At 41.9% G+C, this 25,750-nt stretch overlaps 2 gene segments (V, D, J or C); one reads left to right on the top strand and one right to left on the bottom strand.

Annotated features, from left to right (window-relative positions):
- Positions 1 to 6,902: 6,902 nt before the first annotated feature.
- LOC112267846 lies at positions 6,903 to 17,918 on the top strand. The segment is given in 3 exon segments: positions 6,903 to 7,033; positions 7,161 to 7,368; positions 16,858 to 17,918. Coding segments are annotated over 3 exon segments (402 nt in total).
- Positions 17,919 to 22,998: 5,080 nt separating this feature from the next.
- LOC112267847 lies at positions 22,999 to 24,400 on the bottom strand. The segment is given in 2 exon segments: positions 22,999 to 23,587; positions 24,299 to 24,400. A coding segment is annotated over 1 exon segment (243 nt).
- Between the last annotated feature and the right edge of the window lie 1,350 nt (positions 24,401 to 25,750).

The raw sequence follows: 25,750 nt of genomic DNA, 5'->3' as shown, positions 1-25,750 counted from the left end.
ATGTTCAGAAATCCACAGGCACGAGCAGTCACGATGGGGCAGATGAAAATTCCAAATAGTATCCGTAAAGTTTGTAGAAACATGTCAAATGTTTTTTATAATCAATCCTCGGGTTGTTTTTACAATATATAATCGACAATATTTCAACCGGACTGTAGCTTCTTCAATAGGAGAGAGAGAGAAAATGTCTGCTCCACTCTGTTGGTGCATGCAAAACAATGCTGGCACCCAGCCATCCAATGACGCGATGTGATCTTTCTCGCTCATTTTTCCGAATAAAAGCCAGAAACTATGTCTAAAGACTGTTCACACCATGTGGAAGCCATAGGAAAAGGAATCTGGTTGATATTCCTTTAAATGGAGGGAAGGCTTGCAATGGAACAGAGAGCTTTCAGGAAAAACAGCACTTCCTTGTTGGATTTTCCTCAGGTTTTCGCCTGTAATATCAGTTTTGTTATACACACAGACAATATTATGACAGTTTTGGAAACTTTATAGTGTTTTCTATCCTAATCTGACAATTATATGCATATTCTGGGCCTGAGAAATAAGCAGTTTCATTTGGGTACGTTTTTCATCCAAACATCAAAATACTGCCCTTTACACTCAAGAGGTTAAACTGGTCCTGAACATCTCTAAAACTAAGAGCATTGTATTTGGTTCAAATCATTCCTTAAGTGCTAGACCTCAGCTGAATCTGGTAATGAATGGTGTGGCTGTTGAACAAGTTGAGGAGACTAAATTACTTGGTGTTACCTTAGATTTTAAACTGTCATGGTCAAAACATATAGATTCAATGGTTGCAAAGATGGGGAGAGGTCTAGCCATAACAAAGAGATGCTCTGCTTTTTTGACACCACACTCCAAAAAGAAAGTTCTGCAGGCTCTAGTTTTGTCTAATCTTGATTACTGTCCAGTCGTGTGGTCCAGTGCTGCAAGGAAAGACGTAGTTAATACTGGACATCCATTCCAAAACAGACTGCAACTCTTTGTTAAGGGTTTCAGTGACTTCATTAGCTGTGGTTGCTGATGCGTATATGGTTGAATCATCAGCATACATGGACACACATGCTTTGTTTAATGCCATTGGCAGGTCATTGGTAAAAATAGAAAAGAGTAGAAGGCCTAGAGAGCTGCCCTGCGGTACACCACACTTTACATGTTTGACATTAGAGACGCTTCCATTAAAGAAAACCCTTTGAGTTCTATTAGATAGATAGCTCTGAATCCACGATATGGCGTAGGTTGAAAAGCCATAGCACTTGAGTTTTTTCAACAACAGGTTATGGTCAATAATATCAAAGGCTGCACTGAAATCTAACAGTACAGGTCCCACAATCGTCTTATTATCAATTTATTTCAACCAATCATCAGTCATTTGTGTCAGTGCAGTACATGTTGAGTGCCCTTCTCTATAAGCATGCTGAAAGTCTGTTGTTAATTTGTTTACAGAGAAATAGCATTGTATTTGGTCAAACACAATTTTTTCCAACAGTTTGCTAAGATCTGGCAGCAAGCTTATAGGTCTGCTGTTCGAACCAGTAAAGGCCGCTGGGTAGCGGAATTACTTTGATTTCCCTCCAGGCCTGAGGACAAAGACTTTCCTCTAGGCTCAGATTAAAAATATGACAGATAGGAGTGGCTACAGAGTCAGCTACCATCCTCAGTAGCTTTCCATCTACGTTGTCAATGCCAGGAGGTTTGTCATTATTGTTTGTTAACAATATTTTTTCCACCTCTCCCACACTAACTTTACAAAATTCAAACTTGCTTTTCTTTCAGTATTTTATATTTTTATACATTAATAGAATTGCTCACTGTTTGTCGTGGGCATTTCCTGCTTAAGTTTGCCCACTTTGCCAATTAAATAATAATTCAAATAATTGGCAACATCAAATGGTTTTGTGACAAATAAGCCATCTGATTTGATGAAAGATGGAGTTGAATTTGTCTTTCTGCCCATAATTTCATTTACAGTACTCTAAAGTTTTTTCCATCATTCTTTATATCATTGATCTTGGCTTCATAATAAAGTTTCTTGGTCTTTTTGTTGAGTTCAGTCACATAATTTCTCAATTTGCAGTCATATGTACAGCCAGACTTATTAGCCATTCCTTTTGCCCCATCTCTTTCAACCATACTGTTTTTCAATTCCTCATCAACCCATGGAGCCTTAACAGTTCTATCAGTCAGTTTCTTAACAGGTGTATGTTTATCAATAATTGGAAGAAGCAATTTCATAAATTCATCAAGTGCAGCGTCTTGATGCTCCTCATGAATCACATCAGACCAACAAATATTTTTAACATCATCCACATTAGTCACAGCAAAATCTGTTGTATGATCTCTTAAACACTAATTAAGGCCCAGCTGTTGGAACTTTGGCTTTCCTGGATATAGCTACTATATTGTGATCGCTGCATCCAATGGGTACGGATACAGCTTTAGAACAAAGTTCTACAGTATTAGTAAAAATGTGATCGATACATGTGGATGATCTTGTTCCTGTAGTGTTTGTAAACACCCTGGTAGGTTGATTAATAACCTGAAACAGATTACAGGCACTGGTTACAGTAAGAAGCTTCCTCTTGAATGGACAGCTTGATGAAAACCAGTAAATAGTCATGTCCCCAAGAAAGTAGACCTCTCTGTTTATCACATAAAGGTCTACAGAGAGGTCAACAGGGACCTATAGTACTGAAGTACTAGTATAATACAATAAGGATGGATAGAACTGAAGTATTAGTATAATACAATAGGGACTTACAGTACTAAAGTACTATAGTGTATTAAAATAGGGACTGATAGTACTGAAATACTATTTTAATACAATAGGGACTGATAGCACTGAAGTACGAGTACAATACAATAGGGACTGATAGTACTGAAGTACTAGTATAATACAATAGGGACTAATAATGCTGTGGTACTAGTATAATACAATAGGGACTGGTAATACTGACGTACTAGTATAATACAATAGGGACTGATAGTACTGAAGTACTAGTATAATACAATAGGGACAGATAGTACTGAAGTACTAGTATAATACAATAGGGACTGATAGTACTGAAGTACTAGTATAATACAATAGGGACTAATAATGCTGTGGTACTAGTATAATACAATAGGGACTGGTAATACTGACGTACTAGTATAATACAATAGGGACTGATAGTACTGAAGTACTAGTATAATACAATAGGGACAGATAGCACTGAAGTACTAGTATAATACAAGAGGGACAAATAATACCGAAGTACTATTTTAATACAGTCGGGACTGATAGTGCTGCAGGACTTGTACAGTATAATACAATAAGGACGGATAAATTTTTGCTATGAGTATTATCACCTTGGGTCACTGATTTACAGTATAAGGTACTTAAAACATTATAAAAGAGTCTGTTTCTGTATAATCTTATGAATGTGGGTCCTTACTAGGAATATAATTTACATAGGAAAATTTGCATCGGCAGCACATGCTTCAGTGCTCTGGGAGTATTTATAACCCTGTGAGTTTAACACTTCATGACTGAGAGATGTCCTTCAAGACAACAGAACCCACAACAACCATGACTTCTATCACCATATTCATCTGGATTTTTGTATTCTACATGAAGGGTAAAAAAATTGAAAGTTATATGTTTTTATGCTAAAAAGTAAGCAATGAGTAAACTGAAATTTTGTTGAGAATGTGCTATTTATTCCTGGTGATGGACAATTTTTTTCTCTCTTTGTTTCAGAATCCAGTGGACAGTACACTGTGACTCAGACTCCTACAGTGAAAGTTGTTCATGTTGGACAGACAGTCGCTCTGAACTGTCAAACCAGCAGTGATGTGTATGGCTCTTATCCCTGCCTAGCCTGGTACCAACAGAAACCTGGAGGAGCTCCTAAACTCCATAGACCCCATCTGGATTCAGTGGTAGTGGATCTGGGAGTGACTTCACTCTGACCATCAGTGGAGTCCAGGCTGAAGATGCAGGAGATTACTACTGTCAGAATTACCACAGTAGTGGATTGTTCACACAGTGATACAGAGTCGTACAAAAACCTCCCTCAGTCAGACTGCACAGTGACTGTACTGATACAGCTGGGACCTTCTGCAGGTGCTGAGGGGGAAGAGACAGTGACATGAAACACTGATCAGTAGAGGAGGTCAACTTTGAAAATGGTTAGAAAGTATCATTCAGAACACACGTTCTCCAATGTCGTCATCATCATCATCATCATCATCATTGTCATTATTATCATCATCATGGTTACAACTTGTTATATTGGTCATGAACTGAAAATGTATATAAAAGTTATTTGTAGTTTTTGAAGACAATACCAGTCCATAGTAGAGTAAGGTGTACAGAAGTAAGAGGAAACGTATCAGCCCCCCAAACCATTTCCCTACATGCACTTCACAACCAGTTAATGATGTGATCATCGAGCATGTATTAACTCTTTTCATGAGCTGTTAGATCTGTGAATGAGACATGATGCTGGGCTCAAACATGACACATTGATGTAGAGACATACACTACACACTGTTATCATAAAGTATAGTATCTGTTTAATCTGTCATTAATTACATGGTGAATCCACCATAGATGTTAAACCAGTCCACTCCCTCACATCTGGCCCAGTCCAGAGTATTTCACTCAGCGAAACTGTTCAACTGCTTGACTGGTAGCTGTGTGAGTGAAACTGAGATTTACATAGACAGGGAAGGATGGTTCTGCTTGTCCCAGAATAGAGCAGCACTGTCGCCATATTGGGAATGAAACATAAATACATATGTTTTGGAAAGTAATTGTTCAGCAGTGTGAGTTCTGAGAGCAGATCTTAGAGGTTTATTACCTAATATCACTAATTATTCTCACTGGTATTGGAGCTACATTATAACAGGCTCATTCAGTTGTAGAAATGATTGCAGAGTATTTGTTGGATCAGATGCCCTTTTAATTATGTTTGAAAACATGAGAGTAGCAGAAAAGATGCCTCGTGCAGTGCGACATCACCTTAGCATAGATTGCCAGTTGCACGCTCCCTCACAACTTGATACATCTGTGGCATTGTATTGTGTGACAAACTACACATTTTAGAGTGGCCTTTTATTTTCCCCAGCACAAGGTGCACCTGTATAATAATCATGCTGTTTAGTTATCTTCTTGATATGCCACACCTGTCAGGTGGATGGATTATCTAGGTACAGGATAAATGCTCACTAACAGGGATGTAAATACAGTTGTGCACAAAATTTAAGAGAAATTAGCTAGTTGTGCATAATTATGGACAATTTCTGGGATCTTTTATTTCAGCTCATGAAACATGGGACCCACACTTTACATGTTGCATTTATATTTTTGTTCAGTAAATGTACATAAGTAACCCCACGGAAGTCAAAATATTAAATCATCACATTTTAAATCAACATTACAAACATTTCAGCCCACCAAAAGTCCTCATATGGGGCTCAAACATTAGAAAAAAGTCCTCCTAATTGCAATCGTTCTGTCTTAATCCAATGAATGCGCCACATAATTTTTACACTGATGCCCCAGGTGCCCTAAAATAGAGAATGAAATTGCTTTTTGGACCATGTTATTACTATTTTAGAACAATTCCATGAGTTAGGGTAGTAGTTATCATAGAAAAAATGGCAGAAGCCAATCAACCATAGAGGTTTATACCAGCCCAACCCCTCTCTCCACATCTGTCCCAGTCTAGGGTATTTCAGAGAGTGAAACTGGGTCGTCACTACTTAACACAGCAACAAAGTCATAATTCTGAAAAACCCCACCTAACCCAACCTTAAATTTAAGAACAAAAAGCTCATTTGTCTAGGCAATTTTGACTTTGTGGCTGTGGAACTTGACTTTATGGCTGTGTTATCAGTTGGAGTTGTGGGAGTGAAACTGAGATTTGCATAGGCAGGGTTGGGTGGTTCTGCTTGTCCCAGAATAGAGCAGCACTGGCACCAGATGTTCATTCTCTCCCCAGGGGGTTGAAGGTAGAGAAAACCCAGGGAAGCTACAGTGTAGACCACACATGGTTAAAAACCATAGCAGAAACGATTTAATAAAATCATATTAGTAAATAAACATTTGAAATAAATAAGTCATGGAAATGTACTGTTTAGCAGTGTGATCTCTGAGATCAGATCTTAGGTTAGGTGCCCTTTTAATCAAAATGTGTATGAAATGTGCTGCCTTCATTAGACAGTGATCACATATTTGACAATGACGCAGTGTGGAGTAGAGCTGAACAACAATAGAGTCAAACTAGAGCTATTTGTAGAAGACCTTAGATCATAACTCATCACTGAATGTTTCTTCTGACCATTAACTACATGTTGTCTCTGTTGAGTAACTCAAGGAAAACCATCAACCAATCTGAATAGAGATGATGTGCATTGATCCAAACCCCTAAAGATGACCTGTGTTTTGAATAGCTATAATTTTATCAAGATGATTCAAACACATACAATAAAGCCCCTGAACATTACCCAGACATCCTCCCTCACACCACTGTGGTAGTTCCAGAGAGCAGCAGGTGAAACAGGAGTCTGTAGACGTCAGAGCTCTGGAGATCTCCCCTTTAGATCAGAGTCAGTCAGCAGCATCACACAGTCCAGACACAGACTGCAGTTTCTGTCCCTAATCAATGGAGGGAGACATAGAATCTGCTATATCTTGTCGAATGACAGTAATAACAATATGCTCCATTTGTCGATGTCTATAATAATAATCATGTATTAGTCCCCATTCAGCACTTACCACATAAAAACATTCTGAGATTACAAAGCTATCATGTTTCTACATCACATCATTCTGACTGTCCAAGAATACTATTTACATGTTGGACTACTTCCATATAGAACAATTTGCATAGCCAGCACATGCTTCAGTGCTTTGGTAGTGTTTATATCCCTGTGAGTTTAACACTTCATGACTGAGAGCTGTCCTTCATGACAACAGAACCCACAACAACCATGACTTTTATCACCATCTTCATCTGGATATTTGCCCTCTGTCTCCAAGGTAATATATTTTACAGAACATTTTCTGGAAAATTGCAATATTAGGCTATATAACCTTATTACTGTTTTAGTGAATATGCTATATGAACAAATAATGTAATGCTAATTATACATGCCATATGTTTCAGAGTCCAGAGGCCAGGTCACTTTGACTCAGACCCCTGCAGTGAAAGTTGTTTCAGTGGGTCACTCAGTCAGTCTCAGCTGTAAGACAAGCAGTGCTGTACCCAGTAACAGCAATGGACACTATTTGCACTGGTATCAACAGAAACCTGGAGGAGCTCCTAAACTCCTTATTTACTATGCTAAAACCCTTCAGTCTGGGACTCCATCTAGATTCAGTGGCAGTGGATCTGGGAGTGACTTCACTCTGACCATCAGTGGAGTCCAGACTGAAGATGCAGGAGATTACTACTGTCAGAGTTACCACTACATCAATAGTAGAAATGTGTTCACACAGTGATATAGAGCCATACAAAAACCTCCCTCAGTTAGACTGCACAGTGACTGTACTGATACAGCTGGGACCTTCTGCAGGTGCTGAGGGGAGCTGAACAACAATATCTTTCTTATAACTTATCATATTCAGTCATTCGTGGCATCATTATATCATTTTTTATATAATTTTCACACATTTTTCTTGAGTATCTCATGGAGAACAATGAACTCATGTAATGCTCCAGGTGTCGTTGGTGTGGAGTCAGACGCAGGAAACAGAGAGTGCAATGCTGTGCTCTTTAACGCACAAACGCAGCACAGGGTGCTCACAACAATAACGGCCCCAAAACACGGGGGACGAAAAATGTACAACTGAAATACACGACCAGGAACAAACACGTTCCTCTACTACCGAATCGAAGGTCACAATAATTAATCCCGAACAACAAACAGGCGGGCCGGCTGTCTAATAAAGCCCAACTAATCATTCACAAACAGGTGCTACCAATAAACATACAAGGAGGGGGAGGAAAGACAATCAGTGGCAGCTAATAGGTCGGTGACGACGACCGCCGAGCGCCACCCGACCGGGAAGGGAAGCCACCTTCGGTCGGACTCGAGACAGTACCCCCCCCTGACGCGCGGCCCCCACAGCGCGCCGACACCGGCCTCAAGGTCGCCCCGGAGGACGAGGTGCAGGGCAATCCGGATGGAGGCGATGGAAATCCCTCAACATGGATGGATCCAAGTCATCCCCCACCAGTACCCAGCACCTCTCCTCCAGACCGTACCCCTCCCAGTCCACGAGGTACTGCAGGCCCCTCACCCGGCGTCTTGAGTCCAGAATGGCCCGTATCGTATACGCCGGGGACCCCTCAATGTCCAGAGGGGGGGAGGGACCTCCGGCACCTCACTGTCCTGCAGGGGACTAGCTACCAACGGCCTGAGGAGAGACACATGAAACAAGGGGTTAATACGATAATAGGAAGGGAGTTGTAATCGATAACACACCTCGTTTATTCTCCTCAGGACTTTAAAGGGCCCTACACACTGCGGACCCAGCTTCCGGCAGGGCAAGCGGAGGGGTAGGTTTCGGGTCGAGAGCCAGACCCTGTCCCCTGGTACAAACACGGGGGCCTCACTGCGGTGGCGGTCAGCACTCGTCTTCTGCCGTCCACTTGCTTGTTGGAGAGATTCCTGGACTGCCCTCCAGGTCTCCTTGGAGCGCTGTACCCATTCCTCCACCGCAGCAGCTTCGGTCTGGCTCGGATGCCATGGTGCCAGGACCGGCTGGTACCCCAACACACACTGAAAAGGGGACACGTTAGTAGAGGAGTGGCGTAGTGAGTTCTGGGCCATTTCAGCCCAGGGAATGTATCGTGCCCTCTCCCCTGGCCGATCCTGGCAATACGACCGCAGAAACCTACCCACCTCCTGGTTCACTCTCTCCACCTGCCCATTACTCTCGGGGTGATAACCGGAGGTCAGGCTGACAGAGACCCCCAAACGTTCCATGAAGGCCCTCCATACCCGGGACGTGAATTGGGGGCCCCGATCAGAAACGATGTCCTCCGGCACCCCGTAGTGCTGAAAGACATGGGTGAATAATGCCTCCGCAGTCTGTAGGGCTGTAGGGATACCGGGCAACGGGAGGAGACGGCAGGACTTAGAGAACCGATTCACAATCACTAGAACTGTGGTGTTCCCCTGAGATGGTGGAAGATCGGTCAGGAAATCTACGGATAGATGTGACCATGGCCGTTGTGGAACGGGGAGGGGTTGTAACTTCCCTCTAGGAAGGTGCCTAGGAGCCTTACTCTGGGCGCACACCGAACAGGAGGAGACATAAACCTTAACGTCCTTAGCCAAAGTAGGCCACCAATACCTCCCCCGAAGGCTCCCCACTGTCCTCGTCACCCCAGGGTGACCTGAGGAGGGTAGGACGTGAGCCCACCAAATCAGTTGGTCCCGAACACCAAGCGGCACGTACTTTCACCCCGCCGGACACTGAGGAGGCGCGGGTTCCGCCCGTAACGCCCGCTCGATGTCCGAGTCCACCTCCCATACCACTGGTGCTACCAGCTTTGAGGCGGGAAGGATGGGAGTAGGTTCGGTGGACCCATCCTCCGTGTCGTAAAGGTGGGACAGTGCGTCAGCCTTTACGTTCTGGGAGCCCGGTCTATAAGACAATGTAAACCGGAACCGGGTGAAGAATATGGCCCACCTTGCCTGACGTGGGTTAAGTCTCCTAGCTGCCCGAATATACTCCAGATTCTGGTGGTCGGTCCAGATGAGAAAGGGGTGCTTAGCCCCCTCAAGCCAGTGTCTCCACACCTTCAGAGCTCTAACCACTGCTCGCAACTCCCGGTCCGCCATATCATAGTTACGCTCCGCTGGGCTGAGCTTCCTTGAGAAGAAAGAGCAGGGGCGGAGTTTTGGTGGCGTTTTTGAAGACAATACCAGTCCATAGTAGAGTAAGGTGTACAGAAGTAAGAGGAAACGTATCAGCCCCCCAAACCAATTCCCTACATGCACTTCACAACCAGTTATTGATGTGATCATCTAGCATGTATTAACTCTTTCATGAGCTGTTAGATCTGTGAATGAGACATGATGCTGGGCTCAAACATGACACATTGATGTAGAGACATACACTACACACTGTTATCATAAAGTATAGTATCTGTTTAATCTGTCATTAATTACATGGTGAATCCACCATAGATGTTAAACCAGTCCACTCCCTCACATCTGGCCCAGTCCAGCGTATTTCACTCAGCGAAACTGTTCAACTGCTTGACTGGTAGCTGTGTGAGTGAAACTGAGATTTACATAGACAGGGAAGGATGGTTCTGCTTGTCCCAGAATAGAGCAGCACTGTTACCATATTGGGAATAAAACATAAATACATATGTTTTGGAAAGTAATTGTTGTTGGAAAGTTCTGAGAGCAGATCTTAGAGGTTTATTATCTAATATCACTAATTATTCTCACTGGTATTGGAGCTACATTATAACAGGCTCATTCAGTTGTAGAAATGATTGCAGAGTATTTGTTGGATCAGATGCCCTTTTAATTATGTTTGAAAACATGAGAGTAGCAGAAAAGATGCCTCGTGCAGTGCGACATCACCTTAGCATAGATTTGATCAGGCTGTTGATTGTGGCCTGTGGAATGTTGTCCCAATCCTCTTCAAATGCTGTGTGAAGTTGCTGGATATTTTTATTTAACTAGGCAAGTCAGTTAACAGCAAGTTTTTATTTAAAATGACGGGCTACCAAGAAGCAAAAGGCCTCCTGCAGGGGCTGGAATTAAAAAGAAAAATATGAGACAAAACACACCATGACAGGAGAGACACCACAACACTACATAAAGAGAGACCACAACACTACATAAAGAGAGACCACAACACTACATAAAGAGAGACCACAACACTACATAAAGAGAGACCACAACACTACATAAAGAGAGACCACAACACTACATAAAGAGAGACCTAAGACAATACAGCATGACAGGAGAGACACCACAACACTACATAAAGAGAGACCTAAGACAATACAGCATGGCACCAACAACTGACAAAACAGCATGGTAGCAACACAACATGACAACACTGTAGCAACACATGGCAGCAGCACAACATGGTAGCAGCACAAGCATGGTACAAACATTGTTAGGCACAGACAACAGCACAAAGAGCAAAAAGGTAGATACAACAATATGTCACACGAATCAGCCACAAGTTTCAGAAAAAGTGTCCATGATTTAGTCTTTGAATGTAGAGATGGAGATAAAACGAGAACTGGAACACGCTGTTGTACATGTCCATCCAGAGCATCCCAAACATTCTCAATGCTTGACATGTCTGGCGAGTATTCAGGCCATTCCAGAGCTTATGCCTGCCCATACCATCACCCCACGGCCATCATGGGGCACTCCATTACCAAAGTTGACATCAGCAAACTGCTCGCCCACACAATGCCATACACGTGATCTGCGGTTGTGAGGCTGGTTGGACGTACTGCCAAATTCTCTGAAACGACATTGAACATTACATTCTCTGGCAACAGCTCTGGTGGACATTCCTGCAGTCAGCATGCCAGTTGCACGCTCCCTCACAACTTGATACATCTGTGGCATTGTATTGTGTGACAAACTACACATTTTAGAGTGGCCTCTTATTTTCCCCAGCACAAGGTGCACCTGTATAATAATCATGCTGTTTATTTATCTTCTTGATATGCCACACCTGTCAGGTGGATGGATTATCTTGGTAAAGGAGAAATGCTCACTAACAGGGATGTAAATACATTTGTGCACAAAATTTAAGAGAAATTAGCTATTTGTGCATAATTATGGACAATTTTGGAATCTTTTATTTCAGCTCATGAAACATGGGACCCACACTTTACATGTTGCATTTATATTTTTGTTCAGTGTACATACATAAGTAACCCCACGGAATTCAAAATATTAAATCATCACATTTTAAATCAAAGTTACAAACATTTCAGCCCACTAAAAGTCCTCATATGGTGTGAGGAAAATGAATCTGATCACTTAGAATTATTAATTGTCATGAGCAGGTTACGGACTGCCGGATCTGTCAATCAGGAACAAGATGTGGGGCTCAGACATTAGAAAAAAGTCCTCCTAATTGCAATCGATCTGTTTTAATCCAATGATTGCGCCACACAATTTTTACACTGATGCCACAGGTGTCCTAAAATAGAGAATGAAATTGCTTTTTGGACCATGTTATTACTATTTTAGAACAATTCCATGAGTTAGGGTAGTTGTTATCATAGAAAAAATATCAGAAGCCAATCAACTATAGAAGTTAAAACCAGCCCAACCCCTCTCTCCACATCTGTCCCAGTCTAGGGTATTTCAGAGAGTGAAACTGGGTCGTCACTACTTAACACAGAAATAAAGTCATTATTCTGACAAACCCCACCTTAAATTTAAGACCAAAAAGCTAATTTGTCTATGGAAATTTTACTTTGTGGCTGTGTTATCAGTTGGAGTTGTGGGAAAAATGTGATATTACTCCAGTGCTAGCCTCTCTACACTGGCTTCCTGTTAAGGCAAGGGCTGATTTCAAGGTTTTACTGCTAACCTACAAAGCATTACATGGGCTTGCGCCTACCTATCTTTCCGATTTGGTCCTGCCGTACATACCTACATGTACGCTACGGTCACAAGACACAGGCCTCCTAATTGTCCCTAGAATTTCTAAGCAAACAGCTGGAGGCAGGGCTTTCTCCGAAAGAGCTCAATTTTTATGGAACGGTCTGCCTACCCAATGTGAGAGACGCAGACTCGGTCTCAACCTTTAAGTCTTTACTGAAGACTCATCTCTTCAGTAGGTCATATGATTGAGTGTAGTCTGGCCCAGGAGTCTGAAGGTGAACGGAAAGGCTCTAGAGCAACGAACCGCCCTTGCTGTTTCTGCCTGGCCAGTTCCCCTCTCTCCACTGGGATTCTCTGCCTCTAACCCTATTACAGGGGCTGAGTCACTGGCTTACTGGTGCTCTTCCATGCCGTCCCTAGGAGGGGTGTGTCACTTGAGTGGGTTGAGTCACTGACGTGATCTCCTGTCTGGGTTGGCGCCTCCCCCTTGGGTTGTGCCGTGGCGGAGATATTTGTGGGCCATACTCGGCCTTGTCTCAGGATGGTAAGTTGGTGGTTGAAGACATCCCTCTAGTGGTGTGGGCACTGTGCTTTGGCAAAGTGGGTGGGGTTATATCCTGCCTGTTTGGCCCTGTCCGGGGGTATCATCGGATGGGGCCACAGTGTCTCCTAACTCCTCCTGTCTCAGCCTCCTGTATTTATGCTGCAGTAGTTTGTGTCTGGGGGTTGGGGTCAGTCTTTTATATCTGGAATACTTCTCCTGTCTTATCCAGTGTCCTGTGTGAATTTAAGTATGCTCTCTATAATTCTCTTTCTCTCTCGGAGGACCTGAGCCCTAGGACCATACCTCAGGACTACCTGGCATGATGACTCCTTGCTGTCCTCCCCTGTCCACCTGGCCGTGCTGCTGCTCCAGTTTCAACTGTTCTGCTGCGGCTATGGAACCCTGACCTGTTCACCGGACGTACTACCTGTCCCAGACCTGCTGTTTTCAACTCTCTAGAGACAGCAGGAGCGGTAAAGATACTCTTAATGATTGGCTTTGAAAACCAACAGACATTTACTCCTGAGGTGCTGACTTGTTGCACCCTCGACAACTACTGGGATTATTATTATTTGACCATGCTGGTAATTTATGAACATTTCAACATCTTGGCCACGTTCTGTTATAATCTCCACCCGGCACAGCCAGAAGAGGACTGGCCTCCCCTCATTGCCTGGTTCCTCTCTTGGTTTCTTCCTAGGTTCTGGCCTTTCTAGTTTTTCCTAGCCACCGTGCTTCTACACCTGCATTGCTTGCTGTTTGGGGTTTTAGGCTGGGTTTCTGTACAGCACTTTGAGATATCAGCTGCTGTAAGAAGGGCTATATAAATACATTTGACTTGATTTGAGTGAAACTGAGATTTGCATAGGCAGGGTTGGGTGGTTCTGCTTGTCCCAGAATAGAGCAGTACAGTCACCAGATGTTCATTCTGTCCCCAGGGGGTTGAAGGTAGAGAAAACCCAGGGAAGCTACAGTGTAGACCACACATGGTTAAAAACCATAGCAGAAACGATTTAATAAAATCATATTAGTAAATACACATTTAATAATAAATAAGTTATGGAAATGTACTGTTTAGCAGTGTGAGTTCTGAGAGCAGATCTTAGGTTAGGTTCCTTTTCAATCAAAATTTGTATGAAATGTTCTGCCTTCATTAGACTGTGATCACAGTAATCGTGATTAAAGTAACTTTTGTGGTTATATTTCAATTAAAACAAACTGTATGTGATCTCAGAGGAAAGAAGACACGTACAACTTAATCTCAAAGTAGTTAATTTAGCACACAGCACTAATGATATTATTCACTATTATACTGTAACAGTTAGCTCTAAAACATTGTTTCCAGAACTAGCACCATGTGGGGACTCTCTAGCCCCCTACAATTGCCTCTCCCGTCTCTAGACAACAGTGACTTTTCTGGAATGCGGCGGAATTCACTGATATCGTCGAGGACCACCCTGCAGGTGTACACCTCTCCCCTTTCCCAGTGTGCCTTGCTCAGGGTGCTGTAGCGGAGAGGAAAGAAGAGACACTGCATTATCAGTTAACATATTTCATATCAACAATACACACAGGATAAACAACTAGTTACACTTAATCTATAAAGAGATTCAGTCCAGGACTAGGCTTAATGTGTCTGGCAAACTGCCTCTGATTCTTCAAAGACATGCAGTAAACAGATACACTCCATTACCTCATCAGGTATACGCTTAAACATTACAAAGCACAACTGATCATGACCTAGGGCTGTATATCCACGGCTTATTAAAGGCTGAATGCATCTCATGTATGGTAAAAACAGCATCCAAAGAAGAGTCAACACTATGCCTTGTCTTATACACATTAACATGAGCATTTAAAAGCCCACACCTGTGTTGCTTACATACTTCATCTAAAGTAACTCCATTATGTTCTCTAGCAAATGTCTTCCAACAAGTCAGCTTTTTCTTTCAGTTACGTACAGTTTTTGACCCACAACCAAAACTGGAATTCGAGTGGACTTGCTTCTTTAAGTCATCTTCTTCAACACAGACCATACATCCCCCTGCCTATCGTAGAGCAGAACTGTCTCCATGCATTTCTCTTGACAGACTTCGTGACCCTACATACTAAAGTTATTTTTGTTTGGCGACCAATTAGATTCTCGGGAATCAAGTTCCTACACAACACTCAGTAAACACTATTTATTTCTCCCGTAATCGCAGTGCACCCTTCAGTCCACCAAGAAACAACCTTCCTGTTCTCTCACTCTTCACTCACTGGTACGTATAAAGTCACAGCACTCAATATCAGAGAGGTCACAGAAGCAGCAAATACATCAACCGGCCTCTCCAAAGACAACTCTCCAACAGACTTTAAGTAGTGATCCCTTTTTCCCAGTCTACTTCATGAAATCCCCATCTTGTGAACAGGATCCCATCTGGAATAGTGACATCAAAAGGTCATGGTACACAAAATTGGGAAATGATCACTTCCAACATTCGAATCATCCATTCCATTCACACATAGATGCAACAGAGTTAGAAGCCAGTGTGAGGTCCAGGCAGGATGTAACCCCTCTAACAACCTCGACTCTGGTACCACATCCATCGTTAAGACATACTAATGCTTTGTGTCCATCATATATTCCACAATAGTAACATTAGCATCTGTATGTGTGCTTCCTCCATAAACTATTATGTGTATTATAGTTGCCGCACCATATCTCTCCAGATGCCAATTCCCCTGATATTTCATCACACATCGCTACAGACAGTTGTAAAAAATTGTGCAACTTAATTTTACTACCTGCAATGTATGTTTCCACCATCACACATTCATATTCAGATGGGACAGGTATATTACGATACACAAGACCATCCCTTATGAACATAGCACAACCACCACCCTGTCCAGTTGACCTATCCGATCTGATTGAACAATAAAACAGGAATAATAAAGTCAAGATGTGGTCAAAGGTTTGAACTCTAACTCAATTATATATTTCTTAAACTCCTGACCGTTAGCGCAACACATTGTTCATGCCACACCCTTCTATATTCCAGCACCTTCTCAGTCTTTAAATGATTCCAGCTGAGGCTTGTTTACCAATCAAGGCCATGATTGGCTGGACAATCAGCTCTCAACCTTTTTCGAGGTCAGCTGCTCACACAGATCTCTTCAACTACAGTTTCCCTGTGGGACCATGAAAGTCTGTTTGCATAGAGAGGACACTTTGCATTGGCAGCACATGCTTCAGTGGTCTGGGAGTGTTTATAGCCCTGTGAGTTTAACACTTCATGACTGAGAGCTGTTCTTCATGACAACAGAACCCACAACAACCATGACTTTTATCACCATCTTCATCTGGACACTTGCCCTCTACTTCAAGGGTGAATAAAATTCCATGTTTCGATATTGAAAAGTAATCAGTCTGAGTGAACTGATAGTTAAGAATGTGCTATTAATACCTGGTGATACAATTATTTGCTCTCTGTTTCAGACTCTAGAGGACAGATCATTGTGACTCAGACTCCTGCAGTGAAAGCTGTTCTCCCAGGACACTCAATTTCTCTAAACTGTAAAGCCAGCAGTAATGTGTATGGTAATTGTTACAATGGTCAGTCATGGGGCCATCAGTGTCTATCCTGGTACCAACAGAAACCAGGAGAAAACCCCAAACTCATGATGCTCCCAGGGAACACACTCCATTCTGGGACTCCATCTAGATTCAGTGGCAGTGGATCTGGGAGTGACTTCACTCTGACCATCAGTGGAGTCCAGGCTGAAGATGCAGGAGATTACTACTGTCAGAGTTACCACAGCAGTGGTAATGTGTTCACACAGTGATACAGAGCCGTACAAAAACCTCCCTCAGTCAGACTGCACAGTGGCTGTACTGATACAGCTGTGACCTACAGCAAGTGCTGAGGGGAGGAGATGATTCAGTACAATGACACAGTGTGTAGTAGAGCTGAACAACAATAGAGTCAAACTAGAGCTATTTGTAGAAGACCTTAGATCATAACTGATCACTAAAAGTTTCTACTGAACATTAACTACATGTTGTCTCTGTTAAGTAACTCAAGGAAAACCATCAACCAATCTAAATAGAGATGATGTGCATTGATCAAAATCCCTAAAGATGACCTGTGTTTTGAATACACCCCTGGACAGTGAGAGCCAGGGTGCTGCTCCAGCTGTACAGACCGTCCTTCTCCAGGACCCTGGGACTGGTCTCCTGCTTCTGGCTGGTCCACTTTCCAGCTCAAGGTCCAGTCTGAGGGGAAGCTCTTGTTGGCCAGACATGTCAGTGTGGCTGTTGTTATACTGGACAGCTCCTCACTAGAGGGGGGCAGGACTCATCAATTACATCAAAACAAATCACTTTGGAAATTACTTCTAAAACTGTATATGAATATAAAAGTTAGATTGCTGAAAGATGTAAAGAAAACCTAAACAGCAACATGATATTACACATTATAAGTATAAAGTATACAAGTATGTGTTTAATTTTAGCATTACTTTGCCATACAGATGTGTTTTTAGGAACGTATCTGATCAGAAAACTCATATTAATAGTATTTGCAGAAGCCAAGCGGTTGGACACAAACAACGTAGATCATTTATCTTCACATTAATATTGTGGCTATCATAAACTCAATGAAATGATGACTACAATAACAGATTCCACACTTGTCGTACCAGAATATTTGAAAGAAGGCTCAGTCAACAGCAATATATGACAATATATAAACTCAGCAAAAAAATAAACGTCCCTTTTTCAGGACCCTGTCTTTCAAAGATAATTCTTAAATATCCAAATAACTTCACAGATCTTCATTGTAAAAGGTTTAATCATCTCTACACTGTTTCCCATGCTTGCTCAATAAACAATTAATGAACATGCACCTGTGGAACGGTTGTTAAGACACCAACAGCTTACAGACGGTAGGCAGTTAAGGTCACAGTTATGAAAACTTAGGACACTAAAGAGGCCTTTCTACTGACTGGAAAACACCAAAAGAAATATGCCAAGGGTCCCTGCTCATCTGCGTGAATGTGCCTTCGGCATGCTGCAAAGAGGCATGAGGACTGCAGATGTGGCCAGGGCAATATGTTGCAATGTCTGTCTTGTTAGACGCCTAAGACAGCGCTACAGGGAGGCAGGACGGACAGCTGAACGTCCTTGCAGTGGCAGACCACGTGTAACTACACTTGCACAGGATCGGTACATCCGAACATCACATCTGCGGGACAAGTACAGGATTTTAATTTTATTTTTTTCCTTTATTTAACTAGGCAAGTCAGTTAAGAACAAATTCTTATTTTCAATGATGGCCTAGGAACAGTGGGTTAACTGCCTGTTCAGGGGCAGAACAACAGATTTGTACCTTGTCAGCTCGGGGATTTGAACTTGCAACCTTCCGGGTGACTAGCCCAACGCTTTAACCACTAGGCTACCCTGCCGCCCCAACAACAACTGCCTGAGTTACACCAGGAACGACAATCCCTCCATCAGTGCTCAGACTGACCGCAATAGGCTGAGAGAGGCTGGACTGTAGGCCTGTTGAAGACAGGTCCTCACCAGACATCACAGGCAACAACGTCGCCTCTGGGCACAAACCCACCATCGCTGGACCAGACAGGACTGGCAAAAAGTGCTCTTCCCTGATGAGTCGCGGTTTTGTCTCACCAGGGGTGATGGTCGGATTCGCGTTCATTGTCGGAGGAATGAGCGTTACACCGAGGCCTGTACTATGGAGCGGGATCAATTTGGAGGTGGAGGGTCCATCATGGTCTTGGGCGGTGTGTCATAGCATCATCGGACTGAGCTTGTTGTCATTGCAGGCAATCTCAACGCTGTGTGTTACAGGGAAGACATCCTCCTCCCTCATGTGGTACCCTTCCTGCAGGCTCATCCTGACATGACCCTCCAACATGACAATGCCACCAGCCATACTGCTGGTTCTGTGTGTGATTTCCTGCAAGACAGGAATGTCAGTGTTCTGCCATGGCCAGCAAAGAGCCCGGATCTCAATCCCATTGAGCACATCTGGGACCTGTTGGATCTGAGGGTGAGGGCTAGGGCCAGTCCCCCCAGAAATGTCCGGGAACTTGCAGGTGCCTTGATGGGAGAGTGGGGTAACATCTCACAGCAAGAACTGACAAATCTGGTGCATTCCATGAGGAGGAGATGCACTGCAGTACTTAATGCAGCTGGTGGTCACACCAAATACTAACTGTTACTTTTGATTGTGACCCCCCCCCATGGTTCAGGGACACATTATTCCATTTATGTTAGCCACATGTCTGTGGAACTTGTTCAGTTTATGTCTCAGTTGTTGAATCTTGTTATGTTCATACATATATTTACACATGTTAAGTTTGCTGAAAATAAAATCAGTTGACAGTGAGAGGACGTTTCTTTTTTTGCTGAGTTTATATTTTTTAGATACAAATATCTCAAACAGTAATATTTTAATAGAGACAGAGTTTAAGAAAGTGAAATACTAAATTTGTGATAAATATCAAGAGAACTTGTGAGCCACTTACTTCCAACATCAAGTCTGGTGCCGCTAACAAACGTGTACCACAGGGATGCAATCCCCAGTTAAATACTTTCATTTCCTTAGACTATGATTTCAATCATGAACTCATACAGTATGAATTCTCGTCAAATACCTTTTTTTTAACCCTAACCCTAACCCTACACTTTACCTTTACCTTAACCCTAACATTAACCCTTACCCTAACCCTAACATTAACCCTTACCCTAACCCTAACATTAACACTTACCCTAAACCTAACATTAACCCCTACCCTAACCCTAACATTAACCCCTACCCTAACCCTAACATTAAGCCTTACCCTAACCCTAACATTAACCCTAACCCTAACATTAACCCCTACCCTAACCCTAACATTAACCCTTACCCTAACCCTATCATTAACCCCTACCCTAACCCTAACATTAACCCTTACCCTAACATTAACCCCTACCCTAACCCTAACATTAACCCCTACCCTAACCCTAACATTAACCCTTACCCTAACCCTAACATTAACCCCTACCCTAACCCTAACATTAACCCCTACCCTAACCCTCACATTAACCCTTACCCTAACCCTCACATTAACCCTTACCCTAACCCTAACATTAACCCTTACCCTAACCCTAACATTAACCCTTACCCTAACCCTAACATTAACCCCTACCCTAACCCTAACATTAACCCCTACCCTAACCCTAACATTAACCCCTACCCTAACCCTAACATTAACCCTTACCCTTATTGTAAACCTAACCCTAACTGTACCATTAGCTAGCAGTTGCTTATCAACAGATAGTGTGTGACCATCTGTAGAGCAGTTACAGATGGAATATCCGGGCTATCCAAATAAAGTGTGCTCTACAGACTATTAGTAGCATTTCAACTAACTATCTACTAACGCTAAACCTAGCTCTAACCATTTCCTATGTACAGTGCCTTTGGAAAGTATTCAGACCCCTTGACTTTTTCCACATTTTGTTACGTTACAGCCTTATTCTAAAATGGATTAAATGTTTGTTTTTTTCATCAATCTATGCACAATACCCCATAATGACAAAGCAAAAGCAGTTGTTTAAATATTATTTTTGCCAATAAAAAAAAATGAAACTGAAATATCACATTTACATAAGTGTTCAGACCCTTTACTCAGTACTTTGTTGTAGCACCTTTGGCAGTGATTACAGCCTTGAGTCTTCTTGGGTATGACGCTACAAGTTTGGCACCTGTATTTGGGGAGTTACTCCCATTCTTCTTTGCAGATCCTCTCAAGCTCTGTCAGGTTGGATGGGGAGCGTCGCTGCACAGCTGTTTATTTATTTATTTATTTTTGCGAATGTTCACCTTCCAACAGGACAACGACCCTAAGCACACAGTCAAGACAATGCAGGAGTGGCTTCAGGACAAGTCTCTGAATGTCCTTGAGTGGCACAGCCGGAGCCCGGACTTCAACCCGATCAAACATCTCTGGAGAGACCTGAAAATAGCTGTGTAGCGATGCTCCCGATCAAACCTGACAGAGCTTGAGAGGATCTGCAAAGAAGAATGGGAGAAACTCCCCAAATACATGCGTGCCAAGCTTTTTTTAAATTGTGTGTAGAGTGATGAGGGAAAAAAATCAATTTAATCCATTTTAGAATACGGCTGTAACAAAATGTGGAAAAGGTCAAGAGGTCTGAATACATTCCGAAAGCACTGTACATAAGAAATTTGTTTTTAAAAAGTATGTAAACATTATTAAAAGTTACCAGTGTTCCAATATTTAAGAGACCAGTGATTTCATGTCTATGTACGTAGAAAGGACAGCAGCTTCTAAGGTGCAGGGTTGAGTAACAGGGTGTGAGCCGGCTAGTGATAGTGACTAAGTTCAAGGCAGGTTACTGGATGGAGGCTGGCTAGTGATGGCTATTTAACAGTCTGATGGCCTTGAGATAGAAGCTGTTTTTCGGTCTCTCTGTGCCAGCTTTGATGCACCTGTATTGACCTCACTTTCTGGATGATAGAGGGTGAACATTTTATAATGATTTGTGTTTTTCGTTAATTTTTCAGAATCAAGTGGACAGTACACTGTAAATCAGACTCCTGCAGTGAAAGCTGTTCTCCCAGGACAGACAGTCCCTCTGAACTGTAAAACCAGCAGTAATGTGCATGGAAATAACCTAGCCTGGTATCAACAAAAAGCTGGAGGAACTCCTAAACTCATCAGTCTTGGACTCCATCTAAGTTCAGTGGCAGTGGATCTGGGAGTGACGTCACTCTGACCATCAGTAGAGTCCAGGCTGAAGATGCAGGAGATTACTACTGTCCGAGTTGCCATGTGTTCACACAGTGGTAAAGAGCAACAACCTCCCTCAGTCAGACTGCACAGTGACTGTACTGATACAGCTGGGACCTACTGCAGGTGCTGTGTTGGCAGAGATGTTGACATGGAACACTGATCGGTAGAGGAGATCAACTCTGGCATGTGACAATATGATTAGAAAGCGATCATTCAGAGAAAATGTTCTCTGCCGTCATCATCATCCTGATTAAATTACAGATGATTATTGCTACATTGTCATGACACCAAAGTGTAAACATAAAAAGTAAACCCACCGAGTTACAAAAGTCAAAACATTTGCATATTCAAATTAGAAACAATTCGGCCCCTACTTCCCCTGTATGAAAGCAAAAAGATGTGGAGCTCAGACATTAGACACATGTCAGTAACGGTCAATGCCTGTCTTTAGTAATACCCATCTTATTTGTCATCTATTAAATGGTGATTTGTTCATTGTAAGAATGACTCCCTCCTTGAATCCACCATAGAGGTTACAGTAAAATGAGTCCACCCCCTCACATCTGGCTCTATCCAGGCAGTGAAAATGAAACTAGACTGGGAACTGTGGGATTGAAACTGAAATGTATGCAGACAGAGCTGGGTGGTTCTGCTTGTCCTAGAATAGAGCAGCACTGTCACCAGATGCTCATTCTGTCCCCAGGTGGGCTAAATGGCGGTATGATTACATTGGTGAGAGTCCAAGATCTCTATAACATCTTAGATTACTGTCTTTATAAGTCTAGAAGTCAAGCAGGTCAAAAACATTTCGGAAATATTAATATAGCGTACAATCTACTACAAGTGGATAGTTCTTCTGTTAATCTGTAAACATCGTAGCATCTTGTGTTGCTGTGAACTACAGTTTGATGACGATCTTGTTTCAAGTGAGAACCTAAATAACTAAGCAGTGACATTTAGGTCTGATAGGTTTTATGAATCTATTTCTATTTCATTCAACATTTAAGACTAAAATCAAATTACTGACAACAACAAAAAGCTTTGTTCCAACGAGAAGTCTTTATTTTCGTCTATTAATCAAAGCATCAAAGCAATCATTCCTACAGTATCTAAAAGTAATAAAACAGAACACATCAAATCTAACACTGATACAATCTCAGTCTACAGAGAGGATTGACACAATGACTCAAGCAAAGCCCTCTGTTAGTCTACATGTCAGTGATCAATAAGATAGAGAACATCTGATCTCAGAACAGAATCAAAGCAGAGGAACCAGCAGCCTCGCTCCACAGGGGTGTGTGACTGAGGGGTCCTACCCAGAACAGTCAGACTTCCTCAGGGTCTTGGTGACCGGAGTCTGGGATATCTGTTGGGCTTCACAGGTCACCTCTCCTGCCTTGGTCCACTCCTGGACAGTGAGAGTCAGGGTGCTGCTCCAGCTGTACAGACCATCCTTCTCCAGAACCCTGGGACTGGCCTCCTGCTTCTGGCTGGTCCCGTCCACTTTCCATCTAATGGTCCAGTCTGAGGGGAAGCCCTTGTTGGCCAGACACATCAGTGTGGCTGTTGTTGTACTGGACAGCTCCTCACTAGAGGGGGGCAGGACGGTGAGGTTGGGGGCACTGTTACCTGGAACAAACAGAACACATCAACTAAGTAACTACATCAAGTACAGCTACACTAAGAGATTCTCTTCAGCAAAGTACACATCAAAATATAGTGAATTGGAAATGCCCTCTAAATATAAATGTAAAAGTTAGATTGTTTGAAAGATGTGGAGAAAACACTAAAGTAATATGATACAAAGCAGAATGATGAACCAAACAAGTATAAAGTGGTAAAATAACTAGAGTTACTAGTCATATGGTGTCAGTTATACATGTTATACAGATATTGTTTAGGAATGGATCTGATCAAAATAGCCTACTCATATTTATAGTATTTGCAGAATTAGAGCATAAATTCGTTTTTATAAAATATCAAGCATTTTAGATCGTGAAGTATGTTACAAACATAACTGAGACCGTTCGTATTCACACTAAAAGTGAAGGCTACCATGAACTCAATGCAACAATAATGACTACTATATCCAATACTATTAAATAGTTATTTTACCAGAATTAAGAGTTATATTCTGCAATCATACAAAACAGACATGTAAATAAATGCCTACAATTTAACATTTTGATTCAATAAACTGTTGAAAGAAGTCTCAGTCAAAGCAATGTATAGATCCTTTTTTTCTTCTAAAATCTCTATATTTTTATAGAGACAGAATTTAAGATTAACATACTTAATAAGTGTAATCAGAAAGAAATATCAAGAGAGATTGTTACTTACTTCCAACATCTAGTCTGGTGGCGCTACCAAAGGTCAACCACAGTGATACAACCCCTATTACTGCTGGTACAAAAACCTCCTGACTATTGGACAAGCTGAATGTCTGTCGTCTGTGGTTCAAATAATTAACTCCACTATGGTATGAATACTTGCCATATACTATTTTATCTTCTTAATTTTAAATAAGTTGTTTTTTGTTTTGTTTTTCATAACATTTAGCAAAACCTACTTTTTCGTGTACATTTCCTAATTGGTGACGTATGTTTATTCATACAACTAATGTAAAATGTAGACTAATCACTCTTATCACAAAAAGATATATGAAAACATATCTTCAGTATAAAGGCTAAATTGATAGAGAAATTGACTCACAACATCAAAGGGTGAATAAAATAATGAATTTGGTGTTTACTTACTTCCAACATCAAGTCTGGTGCCGCTACCAAAAGTCCTCCACAGTGATACAATCACTATTAGTGCTGGTACAAAAACCTCTCTGTGTTGTGATGCTGCAGCTGTTACAGTGAAGATCACTCATACAGAATCATAATCAACACTAATACACTTTAACATCTTCCAGGTAGAACAAACACTTCATAATAACATTTCTAGATAATACAAATATGAATTGTATCTTAAATCCAGATATGAGTCATTTTTCCTTCCTCTGTGTATCAGGTTCTCCTAGTCTGGAGGTACAGTCCAGCATTAGATCAGTGTTGCTAGTATTCCTCCATATTGTCCATATGAAAGACAACAGCAGCAGCAGTAGTGATAGTGATCATGTTGTATATTCCTTTATTAAACATGTTGATCTCACATTTAACAGTGGAGGTAAAGTCACAGAGGACAGACAACACTACCAGAGGAATCCTAGCAGCTTTAGTTTAGAGAAGTGTTCACTAACTGATTAGAGGAACTTACATCAGAGACCGAGCATGAGTGAACAGACAGTTCATTATATCTGATCATCATCAGAATAACGATATAATGTTGGTGTGCCTAACAAACGTCATACATTAGTGATATGATTAAAGAGTTGCTGTTTGATGTTATAAAAATGAGCACATGCATGATAAAATACATTCTAAAGATGTGGGCCTTCCTGGAAACGGAAATAGACTTAAAACATTCATTTGAATAATGCATCTCCCCCTGCTCTGAGTGTTTACCGCCCTGTGAGTTTAACACTTCATGACTGAGAGCTGTCCTTCGTGACAACAGAACCCACAACAACCATGACTTTTATCACCATCTTCATCTGGACACTTGCTTGCTGCTGACTTTATTGTTGAAAATGAATTAAATCTACACCACAGTAATGTATATCAATAATCATATTTATATTCAGAACTATTCATTACTATATGTAATATTTCATTCATAGAAATGTTTTTATTCTATTTTTCAGAATCCAGAGGACAGTACACTGTGACTCAGACTCCTGCAGTG

This window comes from Oncorhynchus tshawytscha, linkage group LG15 (assembly GCF_018296145.1).
Source record: "Oncorhynchus tshawytscha isolate Ot180627B linkage group LG15, Otsh_v2.0, whole genome shotgun sequence".
NCBI classification, from domain to species: Eukaryota; Metazoa; Chordata; class Actinopteri; order Salmoniformes; family Salmonidae; genus Oncorhynchus; species Oncorhynchus tshawytscha.
Note: the sequence above shows the minus strand (reverse complement) of the source record. Positions and strands in the feature narration are given on the sequence as shown.